The sequence below is a fragment of the Mauremys mutica genome, chromosome 4 (genome assembly GCF_020497125.1).
Source record: "Mauremys mutica isolate MM-2020 ecotype Southern chromosome 4, ASM2049712v1, whole genome shotgun sequence".
In the NCBI taxonomy this organism is placed as follows: domain Eukaryota; kingdom Metazoa; phylum Chordata; order Testudines; family Geoemydidae; genus Mauremys; species Mauremys mutica.
In genome coordinates, this window is record NC_059075.1 from 43,042,893 (window position 1) to 43,059,881 (window position 16,989).

Below are 16,989 nucleotides of genomic sequence, written 5' to 3' on the forward strand. Positions count from 1 at the left end.
CAGCAATCATTGACCCTCCACGCTTCACCAAAACCCCTTTCCTAAGGCGAGTGCCTAGGGAAGCCAGAAGAGCAGAAAATTCCATTAGAAACCTCACTTTGCCAATCCATTAACTTGAGAGGGGTTCAAGTAATACAGTAATAGGTACCCATGTAAAACCGTAACCTAGGAAAAATCTTCCTGACAGCGAGAGAGAGATGAGGCTGTGAAACAGTCACCAAACGGTAGAGGGGAAGCCACGTTGCTTGGTATATTTAAACCTAGATTGGATGCAGTATTAGAAAATGTAGAACTGGGAATGATGTCCGAGGGGGAATGATCCAGTAGTCTTCTCACTCTGATTCAGGGAGATAATTTTGGACTTTCATCAAGATTCACTATTAAATTTCCTGATATTGGCGATCATTCTGAATGCCTTCTGTAGTAGCTACTGCTTGGGTTGGAAGAGAGACCCCTTGGGCACCTGTCTAATCTGTGCATTTCTTATGTACCCATAACTGTAGTGTTTGGGCACCATTTATATAAATGTAGAGCATCATTCCTGTCCAACAGACCCATGCTGTCCAGCCCAGCAGTTCCTTACATAGGGCCGTTCTCATTTGCTCAACTCCAGGAAAATTGCTGCTGACCATTCCCCAGCCATCTTTGCTGAAGGAGGCCTGTGCAGAAGGGAGTCTTGTATTGTGCCCTAAAGGGGCTAAAATTGGGGTTTAGCCTGCTCTCCAGTGAGAGGGAGTTCCACAGCTGAGGGCCTTCTGCCAGAAATGCTCTGCATGGTGAAGAGATCAAACTGGCCTGATCAGCCCCAGATTCAACAATTGCAAGATTATTTTTTTTGTTTGAACTTGATGTTCATGAAATTCAAGGAGTAACCACAATAATTTGGCCAGTCCAGGATAACTTTCCTCAGGACTTCCCAGCTCTGTCAATGCATTGTAGTCCTGTCCTGTAGCATCCCTTACTATTTGAATTCTGGCTTCCACCCTAAATTCCCATACACCAACTATCTTTTTAAAAGCTAAGGTGTGTGCCATTGGCCTGTTAATGCATGGCCTGGTTTACTGCTATGTTTATGTCACATCAGTGTGTCCTGGGCGCTTCAGACAAGTGTAACAAGTCCTTTTGCCAAGTTGCTTACAATCATTCTTCTCTTCCATGTCACTGCGTAGTGTAGGTTTGAAGGGCATGTGTATTGTCACAGGAGAGGTTTTGGAAGGAGGCTTTCCCTATGGGTTTGTTCATCCTGTGTCTTGAGTCTAGAGTACTTTAGAAAGGAGCTTTAGTAGAAATGTGGCTGCTAATGATTTCTCTCCCCTATGGCTCCCTAGCAATTCTCAGTGAAGGAATTCTACTTGAAGATCATTCCTTGGCGCCTCTTCACCTTCAGAGTGTGTCCTGGCACCAAGGTGGGTTTGTCTCCATCCTGTTATTGTTGCCATTCCCACCCTATCACCCCTTGTTGCTGAATAACGATCTGCCTGTTAGATCTGCTGTTGGGGTAGTGGGCTTATTTCCACTGAACAGCAGCTAGATACATGAAATCCAGGAACTCTCAAAACATCTTTCCTACCAGAGTACTGGAAGTGTGTGTGAGCAGGGCCAGCCATGTCTCTTCTTCTCACCCTAACATCAGGATCCTAGATATCATTCTCAATCCTCTACCACACTTCTCCTAATTGCTTTACTGGAGGAGGAAGAAGGCATCTAGTTTTGGTCCCCCTGAAGCCCATACTGTTTGAAGTGGGCTTTATAAAGGCAACATTCCAGCTGGAATCCAGATGCTAGAGGCAGTGTTCCTGTTAATTGGTTCTGTGTGGGTGTGCAGATGGGAAGGTGTGTGTGCAGAAAATGCTCTTAGTATATGTACCACACATGCTGTGCTCTCTGCTGCACAGTGGTTTGACCCCTGTCCTGTGTCTCTTTGCTGCTAGTTTTCTTACCATGGGCCTGATCCTGTGCACAAGCTGCTGACACTGGTGGTAGATGATGGGATCCAGCCCCCTGTGGAGCTCAGCTGCAAGGAGAGGAACATCTTGGCAGCCACTTTCATTCGTTCTCTGCATAAAAACATAGGTAAAAGAGGCTGGTGGGATAGATACTATGATTGGGGGATTCAGGTTGCTGCATCCCCAGGTTGCATGCATCACAGGGTGGCAGGCAGGGAGTTAGCACTTGAGGTCATTTATTCCACTCTACTTAGAGTTCTATAACCCTTCTAGGAATTGTAGAGTAGTCTTCTGTCTCCCCCTTCTGCTTCTGATAACACTGCCAGTGAATGGATTTCATTGTCTCTGGCTTCTCATGCTCAGCAGGCTTTTCTGTCATTCCTCTGAAGGCATTTCTATGAGTGGCTGAATGTCTGAAAGACTAAACCACAGACTGTCCCCATTGGGAGTTCTGCTGTCCCTGCCTTCCATGGCAGATCACTCTGACTTTAGAGCAGTCCTATGCAAATAGGGATGGGGACCCCATCTTGACATATGAGGTGTTGGCAGCTCAGATGCAATCATAAGATCACTGTTTCAGGAGGCTCAGAGACCTTTCAGGACAAAGTGAACTTCTTCCAACGGGAGTTGCGTCAAGTGCATATGAAGAGACCTCACTCCAAGGTTACACTGAAGGTCAGCCGCCACGGCCTGCTGGAATCTGTGAGTGAGCTCGTGACGGTTGGCACCTGGAGGGACAATAGGCTGTTCCCACTTGTGCCCAGGACCCATCCCTGCGCCAGTTACTTTCTAGTGAAATCCAAGTTGACACCAACTGGGGGAACAATGGCGACGTTTGAGCTTCTAGCTCCAGGGCATAAACTGATCACCAGCTTTGGGAAGGGAAGCAAACAAAAAATTCTCATTTGATAGTATTACATAATTCGATATATGCTGAAAGTCTTACACCTCTGACATCAGTCACTGATAGTTGCTAGGACTTAGGGGCAGTTGATCTCTCCTGGTATGGCAGTAGCAATGTCTAGGCTAAAGGGATAGTTGATTTGTGTGTGGTAGAAAGAGCCCTGAGTACTGTCAAGGCAAGCTGTATTGTGACAAGCACTGCCTTCGTCCAGTGTGCTTTGTTCGGGTTTGGTAACTGTTCCTGCTTGTGGGAAGCTGTGTACCTCCCCCTTAAACTGTACGAGCCAGTGATGCTCTGAGCAGGGAGGAGGCCCTGGCCTGGCACTGTTATTTCCTTGCACAGTTCTTTAGAAAAAATATAAGAAAATCCTGATAGTTGTCCTATATCAGATGCTTACTATTCCTTGAAAAATGGGAACCCACCCTAGATACTCTGAAAATTACTGTCATGTCAGTTAGGGTAGACCAAGCCGAAGAATGTGGAACTGTGGCAATAACAGCCCCAGAGCACTGACTCACTCTGTTTGCAAAGTGTTCTGTGGAGCATTAGCAATGAGACTTGACTCAGATTGACCTGTTATAGTCCTTAAATGGCTTTCTAAATTAGTTGCAATAGAACTATCAGTTGCCATGACTTGTTATGCCATGTGTGTTTTGGGACAGAAATGGAAAAGACCAGGTGTGGGGGAGGGAGGACTGGTTGAGAGTCTCTTTGATATGGTTGAAAGCGACAGAGTCCTATGGCACCTTATAGACTAACAGACGTATTGGAGCATAAGCTTTCGTGGGTAAATAGCCACTTCATCAGATGAATTTATATGGTTGGTAAATTTAGATTTGGGAATATTTTCTGCAGATAGGACAGGCTATATATTATATGCACTGAGGCTTTGGGTATTGGTTCATTATCCAAACCATTTTTAAATTCTAAAAGCATTTTCAGAGACTCCCTCTGTATACTGTTATCTTGGAAATTGCTGCAGAGCCATTAGCTGTAGCATTGTAGGCAGATAAAATCAAAGAAATTAAATGTGGGGGTGAGAAACGTAAACATTTGATGTATGAGGACAGCACACATGGCAAATGCAACCAGAGAGATAAGCACTAATCAGGGGCTAGCAAGATGCTCCAATTTATTTAATGATCAACTAAGTCTGTGCTGACACGGTTGCATTCAGGGCTCTCTAGGGTACACGTTTTGCTTTAATTGGGATCAGGAATGTGGGCCTACATATTTCCAGTCACTAGAAAGATTTTGTTAAAGTAAATTATGCTGTAACAGGTAAATGTAAACCAGCGACTTTTCCTTGGGCTTCTTTCTTCTATGTGCTCTCTGAGGGGCTATTTTCTAAACTGGACAGATGGGCCAGAGAGAACTGAGACATCTTAACAAAAGTTGCTCCTAGCTACAGACGCAGTAACTCTATTGAGTTGCTGCCTCCTGGTAGGGGAGGGGGCGGTTTTGAGGGAAGTGCTGTGAATGGGCAGTACATAGGCTGTTGCTATTGAGCAAACTTTGTCTTGATGTTGAGACCAGGAGCTGTCAGATGTGGGGAACTCTTCTCTTAAATTCTATAATGGAGAACACACCTATGGTTGAGGCTGAAAGGAAAGTGACCTGCCCAAGATTAGTTCCTGGCTCCCCATCCTGTATTCAGATTACTAGACTAGGCCCCTCCCATTCTGCTTTATTTAAGTCCTCCATGCATGGATGCTGAGCCCTGGGCAGTGGCTGCCGCTGCTAATGCTTTTCCTTTCACTCTCTCAGTCTCTGAAAGCAACACGGAATTTTTCCATTTCCGACTGGAGCAAAAACTTTGAAGTGATTTTCCAGGATGAGGAAGGTAAGTGAACTTGCTCCAGCAGAAACTTTTATGGGCTTGAGGAGGAGCATACCGGGAGTCACTTATTGGTGTGGAATTCTGGCTGCCTTGCAACATATCCATCTGTGTCTAGATCCTTTCATAGCCTCTGTGGTCTAGATCCTTCTATGGCCTCCATCCCTGTAGTTTTGAACAAACATTAATGAATTTAGCCTCCCAAGCCCCTGTGAGGTAGGGAAGTATTATTATCCACATTTTACAGATGGAGATATGAGGCACAGAGACTAAGTGACTTACCCGAGGCCACACATTTGAGTGTGTGGCAGAGTTGGTAACAGAACACATTATTCTTGAGTCCCTGTTCAGTGCCTTCATTACAAGATCATCTCTTAGAGTTTGCAGCTGGGCTTCCCATTGTGTCACTTGTAAATAGTGGCTGGTTTGATATTGGCCACCTGTGTGGAGATAGGGATGTGAACATGGTGGATCAAGAGGTCAAATCGTTTGTGTATTTAAATGTGTGAAAATTAATCTCCTGCAATTCTTGCTCACTTCATGGATGTGAAACCATAGGTCTGAGTGAATGGAAAATCATTCAGCAACAGGAGTCTGATATGAGCAGTTATAGGAAAATTAAGTGAGCAGCCATCTCTGTACTTATTTTCCTGTGATCCCATTCCCAGAGGCAAGGCTCTGCCCATCACAGTGACTTAGAGATAATTATGCTCTAGTCAGAGAGATTATTTTGTTTTCCTGGCAGCTCTGGGTGGGAAGAAGAAATGGAAGAGAGCTGGATGTGGCCCAGAGCTGACTGGTTTTGGATTGTTTTATCTTGTAGCTCTGGACTGGGGAGGCCCCCGCAGAGAATGGTTTGAGCTGATCTGTAAGGCTTTATTTGACACCACCAATCAACTCTTTACCCGCTTCAGTGACAACAACCAGGCACTGGTGAGTCCCTTAGCTTCCTACTTCGGTGGACAGAACTTGACATGTAGGCATACTGTCAGCTAAACAGCAAACACATCAAAACAGCCTCCTTGCCTGCCTGCTTTCCCCAGCTGCTGGCATGCCTGCCCCCAAATCCTCCTAAATTCTCTCCAAATTCTTGCTTGGATGTCCCACCATATTGCAGAGTTAAGAGCATTGGCTCATAAGCCAGCAGGGTACACCACTAACAGGGAACTGTAGGCTTCCAGGAACTGGGGTTGGCATTACCTAAGAAGGCCTTATTGGGCACAGGATGCAGTCTGACTGCCTGTTAGAATCCCTTCCTCTTGTCATGGATGTGGCATACATGTGGCTCATGTTGTGTCCCTGCTGTCTGTATTCTGGCTTTTAATCTCTGCTGCTGCGCTCTCCGAGTGTCACTCCTGAGACCCACAACTGCTTTACCTTAAGCACTGGGCCAAATGAAGGAAGTCAGTCTAGAAATATGATTGTAATGGTCCCTTCTGGCCTTAAAAGCTATGAATCTATGTTCAAATTTAGAGTTCAGTTTAAGACATCTTCCTGGATGTGGTGTGCAATATGAATGCCAGATGGGGTCATTGCTGTCACTTGTGTTAACCATGGCTGGTACTGTAGTAATTCTGATCCCTCTCCTCTGCAGGTGCATCCCAACCCTGACCGGCCCCCACATCTACGGCTGAAGGTGTATGAGTTTGCAGGCCGCCTGGTCGGGAAGTGTCTCTATGAGTCATCTCTGGGAGGAGCTTACAAGCAGCTGGTGCGAGCTCGTTTCACCAGATCCTTTCTGGCTCAAATCATAGGACTGCGAATGCATTACAAGGTAAGGCCACACTGCCCTCTGTGCTGAGCCCAGGCTGAAGTGAAACTGAACGTGATCTTGCTCCAAGCAGACCCAGAATTCCTGCTCAACCATGTATGTTAAATCCCTCTCCCCCTCTCTCTCTCCGTCTCCACCCCCTGTACCTCACCTACCTTTCTTCCTCAGTATTTTGAAACAGATGACCCAGAATTCTATAAATCCAAGGTTTGTTTCATATTGAACAATGATGTGAGTGAGATGGAGCTCGTCTTCGCTGAGGAGAAGTACAACAAATTGGGGCAGCTGGAGAAGGTGAGAGGTGATGGGTGAGGGTGGGACAGTCTCCACTCCTTTCATCTGTAGTAGGAGAGGTTGGGAATTGTGTGGGATGTCCCTGCAGATGTGGCCGCAGAAGAAGAGTATCAGTAAAGTAGGAGTAGGGAGAGTTTCTTTAGATGGGAGTTCATGCTACAGGGATGATACTGCTCATCGTCACACATTCTTACAGTGACATGCTTGTGTGGCTTCTTGTTTCAGGTGGTTGAGCTAGTAACTGGAGGGGCTCAGGTTCTAGTAACCAATGAAAATAAAATCTTCTACCTGAATCTGCTTGCCCAATACAGACTGGCCAATCAGGTTAGAGAAGAAGTGGATCACTTCCTGAAAGGTGAGGTACTGTGTGCTCCCTGCTTGGCTCTAATTCCCTGTTCTGGAGGCACTGCCACTTACTCTCTTCTTGTCTTTCAGGTCTCAATGAGCTGGTTCCTGAAAACCTCCTAGCTATTTTTGATGAGAATGAGCTTGAGGTAGGTGCTGCTGATCCTGAGCCTGCCTGCTCACTCACCCTCCTTTTCAGATGAAAGTAGAGCTGGCTGGGGATGGAAAGACTCAACACTTGCAAAGTGTGTCTTCTCCAAACCTTCCCCCTTCTCCTTCCCTCCCCTCCACTGTGAGCATGTGTATCTGAGGGAGAAGGCACTGAGTGTTGTTTGGGGGAATCCTCCTTCTCTCACATATGTGCTGGCTTCAGGGATAATAATGTATCATTAATGTTTATAGTCCTAATCAATGGGTATTTGAGTCATGGGTTCAGATGCTCTTAGTGTCCCCTGGGGTAGTAGGGAAGGTTAGCCAGACTGAATGCCGCTTAGGGCAGGTGAGATGATCTTTAGAGGACAGGGCCAGTTCCTTTAGGTCACCCTTCTACCATAATATCGAGCCCAGGGCAAGGCAGAGAGGCACTGATCAATTTCTATGCTCTCCATTTAACATCTAAGCCTAGATTCCTTGGTGCACGCATCCCAGTTCCAGCTCTGAGACTTACCGCTTTGCGTAATCTGTCTAATACTTTGCTTTGTACAGTGGTCATTTGGGAATCCAAACATGAGGTCTTGTTTTGTGGGTAGCTGTTACCCTAGTCAATTTAGGGTACTACAAGGGGGCGCTCTCAATAGGTGACAAGATTTTAGAATAGCAGTGGGGCGCATAGGACTCTTAGCCCCCTCCTCTCAGTGTTTCCCCTATTTCCTGGTTTTGCAGCTGTTTTTTCCCCTTCCCTTAGCCTATCTTACATCCAACAGGAGAAGTTAGGATGGTATCTCATGCAGTACCATCTCTTGATTGAGATCATGAGGTCTTACTAGATTTGCGTATGTCCTGAGCCCAGGACTCTGAGCATCCTGCATGCCTCTTAAGGGCACAAAGCTGACTATTGTAACTGGAATAATGGCTGGCTTCATGGGTACTTTGTGCTACTGCTTGTGTAACTGCAGGTCTTTTTCCTTTCAGCTGCTGATGTGTGGTACTGGAGACATTAGTGTCTGTGATTTTAAGGCTCATGCTGTGCTGGTGGGAGGATCCTGGCACTTCCGAGAGAAGGTAGGTGGGAATCTTTCTCCCTCCTCCACTGAAATGGGTTGACTGTCTTCGGTGTCACTTGGGCTTCATATGGAGACTACCTGCTGAAAGCAGGAGAAGCTTCCAGAAAGAAAAACTGGAAAGAACTTGGAGAAGAGCAGAGTAGAAAAGCAAGACCTGGGCCTGGTGATATAGACACAGGAGAGCAGACTTTGCATTTGGAAAGGGAGCGTACAAAGAGGACAGAAGCCCCTGAGGGCAGAACAGGGGTGACTGGACTGCAGCTGCAGCAGGGGAAAGTTCAGTATTTGTATTGAGCAAAGAAAAGGCAACTGTAAGAGCATTTCAGCACTGGGCCAAAGAAAGTGTTGGGAATCTCATCAGTGACGATGTTCAGGGTGATATGCCTATCTATCAGGGATGATTTGAGGATTTTTCAGTCCATGTCATTGTGAGCTAGAAGGTTGGCGGCCAGTAGAGCTTCCTGAGCAAGTGACCCTGGACTTATTCCAGGAGCATATCCCACCCTGATGAGGGGGGCACATGAGACTGTGTAGAGAAGTGATGGGAACTGCCAAAGTGTCCAAGAGGGAAACAGATTACATGAGTGACGGACACTAGAACTGTTCTCCCTTCCAACCTGCCAAGGCACCAGAGGATGTGGGAGAGCAAAAGATTAGCCTAGTGCAGGAAGCAGATATGGATTTCTATCTTAAACCTTAATTAGCTTTCACATTCAGCATTTCCAATCAGGGCTTTGGAGCTGTGCTCTGGCTCCGCTCCAGTTCCAGGCAAAAATCTGCAGCTCCACTGCTCCGGAGCTGGTCTGCACTCCAGCTCCGGGCTCTGCTCCAAAGCCCTGTTTCCAGTAGAGAGGAGCACCTATGGTGTGGGAGATGGATGAGACATTCCTAGTTAATAGAGGTGGGTGGTGGCAACAAGGGGTAAAGGTGGCTGGTGAGAATCGACTATGCAATTGTTCCTTATCTGGTTTGCCCTTATAATAGGGGTGGCTGTGGCAGTTGATAGAGCTACTTTCTTGCAAGACATTTTGCCTGCTCTTCTTCTGGTAACCTCCCATTGTACTTGTGTGACCCTGCTTCCCTGATCTGGCTCTGCCATTACTGGTCCCTATCAGGTCATGAGGTGGTTTTGGACCGTGGTCTCCAGTTTCACACAGGAGGAACTGGCCCGGCTGTTGCAGTTCACAACTGGTTCCTCTCAGCTGCCTCCGGGAGGGTTTGCTGCGCTCTGTCCATCTTTCCAGATCATCGCAGCTCCAACCCATAGTACTTTGCCGACAGCCCACACCTGGTGAGTGCCTTGGCCATTGAACTCCCTGCAGCATGCGTGTGAGATTACACTATGTGCTTCTGAGTGGCGAGTACTTCATCTAGTGGCACGCCTTGTGGTGAGCTGCCAACACTGCGTGCCAGGTGTGTGGGCCCCTCTGATCTGTGAGCTGCTGGTAGTAAGCATGTGGTGGGCAACCTGTATACAATGGGTGACAGCGTGTGGTGGACACCATGTCATCCCACCCAAGGGCAGTGAGCAGCTGGAGGTGCCTGTGGTGGACATTCCCCCACTGCACGAGTGGTGCGTATTAATTATTTTTCTTTTTTCAGTTTTAACCAGCTGTGCCTCCCTACTTATGACTCCTATGAAGAGGTGCACAAGATGCTGCAGCTGGCCATCAGCGAGGGATGTGAGGGCTTTGGCATGCTGTGATTCCCTTCCTCATCCCAGCTTCCTGGCTCTTTAGGGCAAGGCGTAGCTCCACTGCTCATTCTTCCCTTCACAGAGCAATGGAGACAGAGCACAGACTCTGTGCAAAGAGGAATGTCATGTGATCTTTCTGTGTCAAGAGTACATCACCAAGAGCATGCCTCATGCCCTCCCCTCACTCTCATCTCAGTCAGAGTGGTACGGGAAAAGAACTGTGGTACTTTTGTCAGAGTATGGTACTGGGATTTCCCAGAACTCTGTGCCTCTGTCCCTCTGGGAGGAGAGAGAGCCTGTGAGCAGGAGTTGCAGTGTGGCACAGGAGGAGGTCTATGTAGCAGTCAGTAGTGTAGCTGTTTCGGGCGAGGACCAGCCTTAAGCTCTGTTGGAGATCTGGCACGTGGGAAGCCTTAACACCTCTCCATGCTTTGGCCCAAGTCCTTCTGCTGATGCTCCCCTATAGCTTATGTAACTCCCCCTGTATTGCATGTCTCTGAAGGACACAGGCTTCTTTTCCCATTCAATATCTGACCCATTAGGGCTTCAGTTCTCTTCCTTTCACTTGCACTGGAAGCTGCCATTTCTTGCCCTTGCTGGAGAGGAGGGAGAGCAGCATCTGCTAGAGAGAGCAACCCAAAGGAACACACTCTCATTAGAGCACAAGCACTGGCCCTGGCAGTGACCCTGTACTACCTCCGCCAAGGGCTGGCAGCAGGAGCGTCCTTCTGTACTGACTGGCTGGTACAGGCCTCTGCTACTAAGCTGGAAGAGGAGATTCTCCTCCAGTAAATGTTTCCGAAGGTGGTCCTAAAGTTGCACAGGAAGCTGTCCCACACCCCTTGCCTTCCTTTCCCTTCCTCAGGAGAGGGGATGGGTATGAGTGTGTGAGCCCTCAATGCTGAGCACAAATGCCTCTCCAATGTTCACCTTCATGGCACGTATGTAGTAAGTGATAGGCCAGCTGGCCAGCAGGCAGCTACTACAGTGTGCATTGGGCTTCTGTTTGTACAGAATTACAGTTGGGGTGATGGTATTGGACAGAACCCAGTACCTCAGCCCCTGACATTCCGCAGGATCTTGGCTTCTACCTCTATCACATGGCAGCAGGAGGCAGTGCCTGAAGTATGCTGGAAGAAGAGGAGAGTGTTTCCCAAAAGGGTATTGGTGTCTGGAGAGCAGCTGGCCTTCTCTCCTCCCAATCCTCTGCTGTTCTCTTCCTGAGCACTGTTCCTTGCTGTTCCTTCTAGTGTTGCAGGCTTTCCAGTACACAGGGTACTAAACTGGAGCATCTCCCAAACAGACACTGAGTAGCCCACGAGGTGGCATGTTGCACTAACCATTGTCCAGATTACAGTTTGGGAGACAGTATGAGCAGCAAATTTATAACTACCAGGTTCTGTTACCTCTGACTGTCTGCTCAGCTCCTCCCATTCCAGCGAAGTAAAGGGGTGAGGAGTCAAGGATCCTAGTTGGCAAACTTTCCAGTTTCAACAGTGAGGCCAAAATCTGAACAGATAATTGAACTCCCAATTTGCCCCTAAAGTGCATCTCTTCAGGTCAAGAGTGGAAGCACATTGGTGAGTGGTTGGTGTGTGAGAAGAACCTGCACTGCCTGTGTTGAATGCAGTCACTAGAATGAGGAGGATTCAGGATCCTGGGTTGGGATTTCAATCTAGCATCTCTCCTAAGAGCTAATTTTAGAAAAATAAATAAAATAAAAAATTGTGCCATCACCCTCAGTCCCTTCATTCTGCTGGAACTGTAGCTGTAGCTGCCCTGAACTGGGCAGGACTTGTGAGGTATGGCTTTTAAGATGGCTCTTCACTTTTCCAATACAACTTACTAAATAAATTAGGAATCTTGGGAAACATTACAGAAAAATGTCTTTTTTATTAAAGCAGTGTGTTAACTGTTCTTAGGGAGAGTTTGCTTCACATCTCTACAGAAATATAAGCCATTGTGGTGCCCAAACCAGCTAGAACGCCAAGCATTGTCGTGGCTCATCGGGATTTCCCAGGCTTGTGGGTTAATTCCCTCTCGGGCACTGAAGTGCTGGGAGACAGCCTGCTAAACAGCTGGTGCAATTCCTTCCTGACTGATCACTTTAGCAGTGACTACTTTGTCCCTTTTTTAAAACAGGCTCCCTTTTTGTAAGGTTCTGACCCCCTCTGGGGCTCCAACTTATTTGCACTCTGGATGGTTTCTATGGTCAGTGCAGCTGGGGCTCTTGTATACTGTTCCACCCATTCACTGCTCTCCCTAGGGACCAAAAGAAGGTGGCGGTGTTGCTCCGCTCAACTCTTGTTGGTTGGGGAGGCGCAGCGTGGTGCTGTTCCCTCATTGCAGTCTTATGTCTGTTCTTTGGCCTGGCAAGGGCCTTTCGAACCTTGCGGTTATAGGCTGATTCTGCTGATGACATCTTCCTCAGGAATCCTCTCCCTCCTTCTCTAGTGCTGGGCTGTTTCCACATTGAGGACTGAGTGGCTGAACACCGAGTAGCTTCATCTGCTTGAAACAGCTCCCTAATCCTCACTGCGGTACAGCCAGCACCCCTTGCCTCTCTGCAGTTATACAGATGCCAAGGATTTTCTTTCAACACAAGTGCAGTCAGAACTGTGGTGGATGCTGTTAGTTCTTATTTGATAACCTTTCTTTATTGTTTCCATAAGCTGTTAGCTGGTCCCATTTCCCCCAGGGCTCCACCACTTCAATGGTAGAGCATCTTTGTCCTTAAATCTCTTCCTTCCTCTTCCCAACACACCCACCTTATATGCTGCCCTTACAATGACACCAGTCTGGGGGCAAGGTACGGAATGCACTGTGGTCACCTGTACTGTATGTTTTCTGCTGCAGAGGTTCCTTATTTTAGTTGGTCCCTTAAATATTCCCACCTAATTGAGGCGCTTCAGTAGAAAGTTTTTGGTGCATGGTACTATCTCAGACAGATTCCTCACTCTGGAGCTGCCGTGGACCTCACAGGGCCTGGCCTCTGCCTGTATCTGAGAGTCATGTTGCATGTTTTAGAAACCAGGGACTAAGAGAGAGAGGCCAGGCCCCAGTTCTAGCTGGCAAGTTCCAAGTGGAGTTCAGCAGGTTCTGGAAGCCCATGGATTTTGTAAATAGTTTGTATAATAAATAAAATATTTTAAAAATGCTGTCGTCTTCGTTTGGAGTTGTTCCTGAGAGCACAGACGTGACCTAAACTGGTTAGCTTTAGTGTGAAGAGTCCTCTTCAGATCTTCTAGTTTCTCACCAGGTCTGTCCCCAGGATTGGGCAGGGCATCTCACCCATCCCACTGACTTCTGGTAGGACTGACTAAATCAAGGACCTGGAAATTGAACTGAATTCTGCAGCAAGACTAGGTGGCTTCTGTGGTGCTTCAGGGCAGCAGGCTGGAAATTCTGCAGCAACTTCTAGTGAATCCAGAAATGAGATTTTTAGTAAACTTACTATACAAATGAATAATAGGGTCAGTTTCTGAGTTAATATTTATATAAATGCATTTCATTATACTCTGTGCTGCTGGTATTTACACTGAATTTGCTTAGCTGCATTGTAGAAGTTGTCGGGGAGAAGCTGAAGGTTTTGATTGGAAGGGTGGACAGTTGGAGTTTATGGCACCTGGGAAGTTGTGGCAGTTTTGGAATGTGGGATATAAACTTTTAGCATCTGGAGGTTTCTTCTAAATGATCAACTAAATAGTTAACAGTAGACAAAATGTTTACTATTAGGCCTCAGGGTCAACATTCCTTTACCATGAATCTAAGAGTTGTTTTCAGGCTGTCTGCAGGCTAAGATTAACAGCACTATATTTGTCATTATGTTCATGTTTGGAAGATTTTTCTTGTCAACTATAAAATCTAGAAACATAACTTTAAAAATGAAAAGATTATGGAGGGAGTGGATTCTGTGGCAACTGCCTTGTGAGCTGCTGACATCAGTATTGCTGGATGTAATGCCGTCAAAGTGTATTTTGGAATTAACCCAAAGGCTTTGGTTGAGTTCTTCCCCCTTCTCTTGTAGGTATAGTTCTTATGGTTTGTATATGTCCCACTATGTGCTGGCAGGTATCCTAATGTGTAATGAAATCGGCATTCCCTTCTCTGACTTTGGCCAATATTTGCCTTTTAAGCTGTGAGTGAGTGCTGGCTGCTGGATAGAATGAGCAGAAGGTGTGGATCCCAGAGTCCCAGCTGTAGTATTGCACTACAGAGTTCCATCTGGCAGCCTTCAACAGGAGCAAGCTCTCATTTTGTCTGGTGCAGAGAAGTCTGAGCTCAGTTACTACAGTGATGGGTGCCATGAAGAACCTAGAGAGACTGAGAGTCACAGTATCCCCTTAAAGTGGATGAATCTGGGGCTCATGGTTTTCAATCAGGGCTCTCAAACGTGGGTAAATAGCTCAGATACCCCCTGTGGAATGACCAAAATGATTTCCAGCTGTGACTGTATTCCTGTTCCAAACAAGCACATCAGTGAGCCACATGCACCATAACTAGTGTGACCATGGGAAAGGATCAAGGTGGAGGCAAGAGCTTTTTGAAAAACTAACTGTTTGACTGGACATGAAGGAAAGGGAGCAGCAGTCTGAATTAGTTTAGCATGAAGTAGGTTCTAAAGTTTCTGCCCCTCTTTGCAGCAGGTGGGGTGATGTCATCTGGCCATCTCCATTGTCTTGTTCACCAATTCCTTCTGATGTCATGGAGACGGAATGGTGTCAGTGACCTCTAGCCAGGTCTGGAACCTCAGTTCATCCCAGCATCTGTGAGTTTGCCTTGACCTGGGACTGGGCCAGAAGAAGTTCTAGCTATGCATGCATCTCACAAGTTCTGCACGCACTAGCCTGTGTTCTTTGTGCCTACAGGCAGCTGCACAAAGGGAAATACTGCAGACTCCCTGACTGTCCCCACACACAGCCCCTTGGCCTGGAATGCTAAAGGGTGAATGTGCTGCTTGGGAACTGCATTGTCTGCAGCATTCTCTCCCCCTCCTAAGTTTTGTCTGCAGCACTACAAACACAAAGCACTCACGAGGCATCAGGAGTTTTTTTCAGCAGTACTAAGGGAGAGACTGGTTCAGGCAGGTGCTGTTTTGGGGGATTCTCACTACATAAAAGGTTGTTACAAGGAAGAGGGAGAAAAAATATTCTCCTTAATTTCAGAGGATAGGACAAGAAGCAGTGGGCTTAAATTGCAGCAAGGGTGGTTTAAGTTGGACATTAGGAAAAATTTCCTGACTGTTAGGGTGGTTAAGCACTGGAATAAATTACCCAGGGTGGTTGTGGAATCTCCATTGGAGATTTTTAAAAGCAGGTTAGACAAACACCTGTGAGCAGACATGCCAAACCTGCAGAAAAAATGCAGAAATTGGGCTTGTTTTTGGCTTAATTGGCTTGAAAGTTGCTTGTTGGCTAGTTTTTGACTGTAGCTTGTTGCTTCTTTTTTTTGATCAGCTCCCGGGGGGTCAAGCAGAGGCAAGGGGGGGAAAGAGGGGTGCACAGCGGGCCCACCACAGTCCCAGACTGCACGCTGGGGCGATCTAGTCACATAGAGTGTTGGGGTTCTTGGGGATTGGCTTGTTTTGGCCTTGTTTTGAAATGGGATTAGCTTGCTTTTTAGCTTATTGTGAAAGTCGGGGTGCTTATTTACCGCGTGAAAGTTGGCAACTGTGCCTGTCAGGGATGGTCTAGATCAGGGATCGGCAACCTTTGGCACGCGGCTCACCAGGGTAAGCACCCTGGCAGGCCAGGCCGGTTTGTTTACCTGCCACGTCCGCAGGTTCGGCCGATCGCGGCTCCTACTGGCTGCAGTCTGCCATCCCAGGCCAATGGGGGCTGCAGGAAGCGGTGCAAGCCAAGGGATGCGCTGGCCGCCACTTCCCGCTGCCCCCATTGGCCTGGGAGGGTGGGAGCCGTGATCTGCCGAACCTGCGGACGCGGCAGGTAAACAAACCAGCCCAGCCCGCCAGGACGCTTACCCTGGTGAGCCACGTGCCACAGGTTGCCGATCCCTGGTCTAGATAATACTTAGTCCCGCCATGAGTGCAGGGGACTGGACTATATGACCTCTCGAGGTCCCTTCCAGTTCTACAATTCTATGATTTTCTGATTTTTATAATATATTAAGACAAGTTCCAATCAGTCTGGCAGGCAGCAGTCCCACCTCCAAATTATGCTGTTTGTATCTTCTCTGCTGTGCTTCCATCTCACTTCGCTGTGACATTGTGCCAGAAAGAAAGTAAAGGGGAGAGCCTCCGCTCTTACATTTCCAGAGCATGTGATTATGGGGCCTGTAGAAGGAAACCCCGTAGACTAGAAAGCAGAGTCTGGTAGATTCTGCTCAATTTGCCATGGAATCCACCCTTTGCTGCAGAATTCTGTGCCAGAATCTGAGTTTATTAGAAACTTTTTATTTATTTATTTTTAATTTATCCCCTTCCCCTCCTCCATATGTTCTGGGCCCTAATGTGCTGTGCAGTTACACGGGAAGCCATTATCTCTGCTCTGAAGAGTTTACAATCTTATTGTAAGCTGGGAGGGGTCACCATACTGATTGTGTTACTCATTTCAGACCTAAGTGATTAAAAATTTTCATTTAAAAAAAATGTAGCTGAAACTGGTCTTGGAATTTTCCAGGTGTTGGACCTTCTAGGAATTTTGTGATAGAGTATGCCATTGCCTGAGTCTTGGGGTACTGCACACCGGATCCAAACTCAAGGGAGAAAGCTTTGGCAGCCTTTTGCTCCTTTTGTAAGGCATCAAACAATCTGAACAAAGAAATCTGAGTCCCTGAACTCAGTGAGAGATTGAGAAGCTAGAATTGGCCTATTGTTGTGAATGGAGGCCAGGGCGAGATGGAGGCAGTTCTTTGAAGGAGAATCTCTGGCTGTATTTTTGGTGGCCACCACCTGACTTCTCTTTCCCTCCCCACTCTGGAGACAACTCTCCAAATAATGGTGCAGCTGTTCACT

The 16,989-nt window shown here is 47.1% G+C and overlaps 1 protein-coding gene across 1 annotated transcript in view; it reads left to right on the forward strand.

Annotated features, from left to right (window-relative positions):
• Positions 1-13,174, forward strand: part of AREL1 (apoptosis resistant E3 ubiquitin protein ligase 1) — a 30,231-nt gene extending 17,057 nt beyond the window's left edge. Inside the window, exons 10-21 of the mRNA XM_045013824.1 lie at positions 1,329-1,406; positions 1,932-2,073; positions 2,527-2,648; positions 4,618-4,693; positions 5,511-5,620; positions 6,282-6,461; positions 6,627-6,752; positions 6,978-7,107; positions 7,188-7,246; positions 8,229-8,318; positions 9,436-9,611; positions 9,923-13,174. Of these exons, the coding sequence (XP_044869759.1) occupies positions 1,329-1,406; positions 1,932-2,073; positions 2,527-2,648; positions 4,618-4,693; positions 5,511-5,620; positions 6,282-6,461; positions 6,627-6,752; positions 6,978-7,107; positions 7,188-7,246; positions 8,229-8,318; positions 9,436-9,611; positions 9,923-10,025 (1,392 nt within the window). The 3' untranslated portion in view covers positions 10,026-13,174. The remainder of the gene's footprint in view (positions 1-1,328; positions 1,407-1,931; positions 2,074-2,526; positions 2,649-4,617; positions 4,694-5,510; positions 5,621-6,281; positions 6,462-6,626; positions 6,753-6,977; positions 7,108-7,187; positions 7,247-8,228; positions 8,319-9,435; positions 9,612-9,922) is intronic.
• Positions 13,175-16,989: the final 3,815 nt, after the last annotated feature.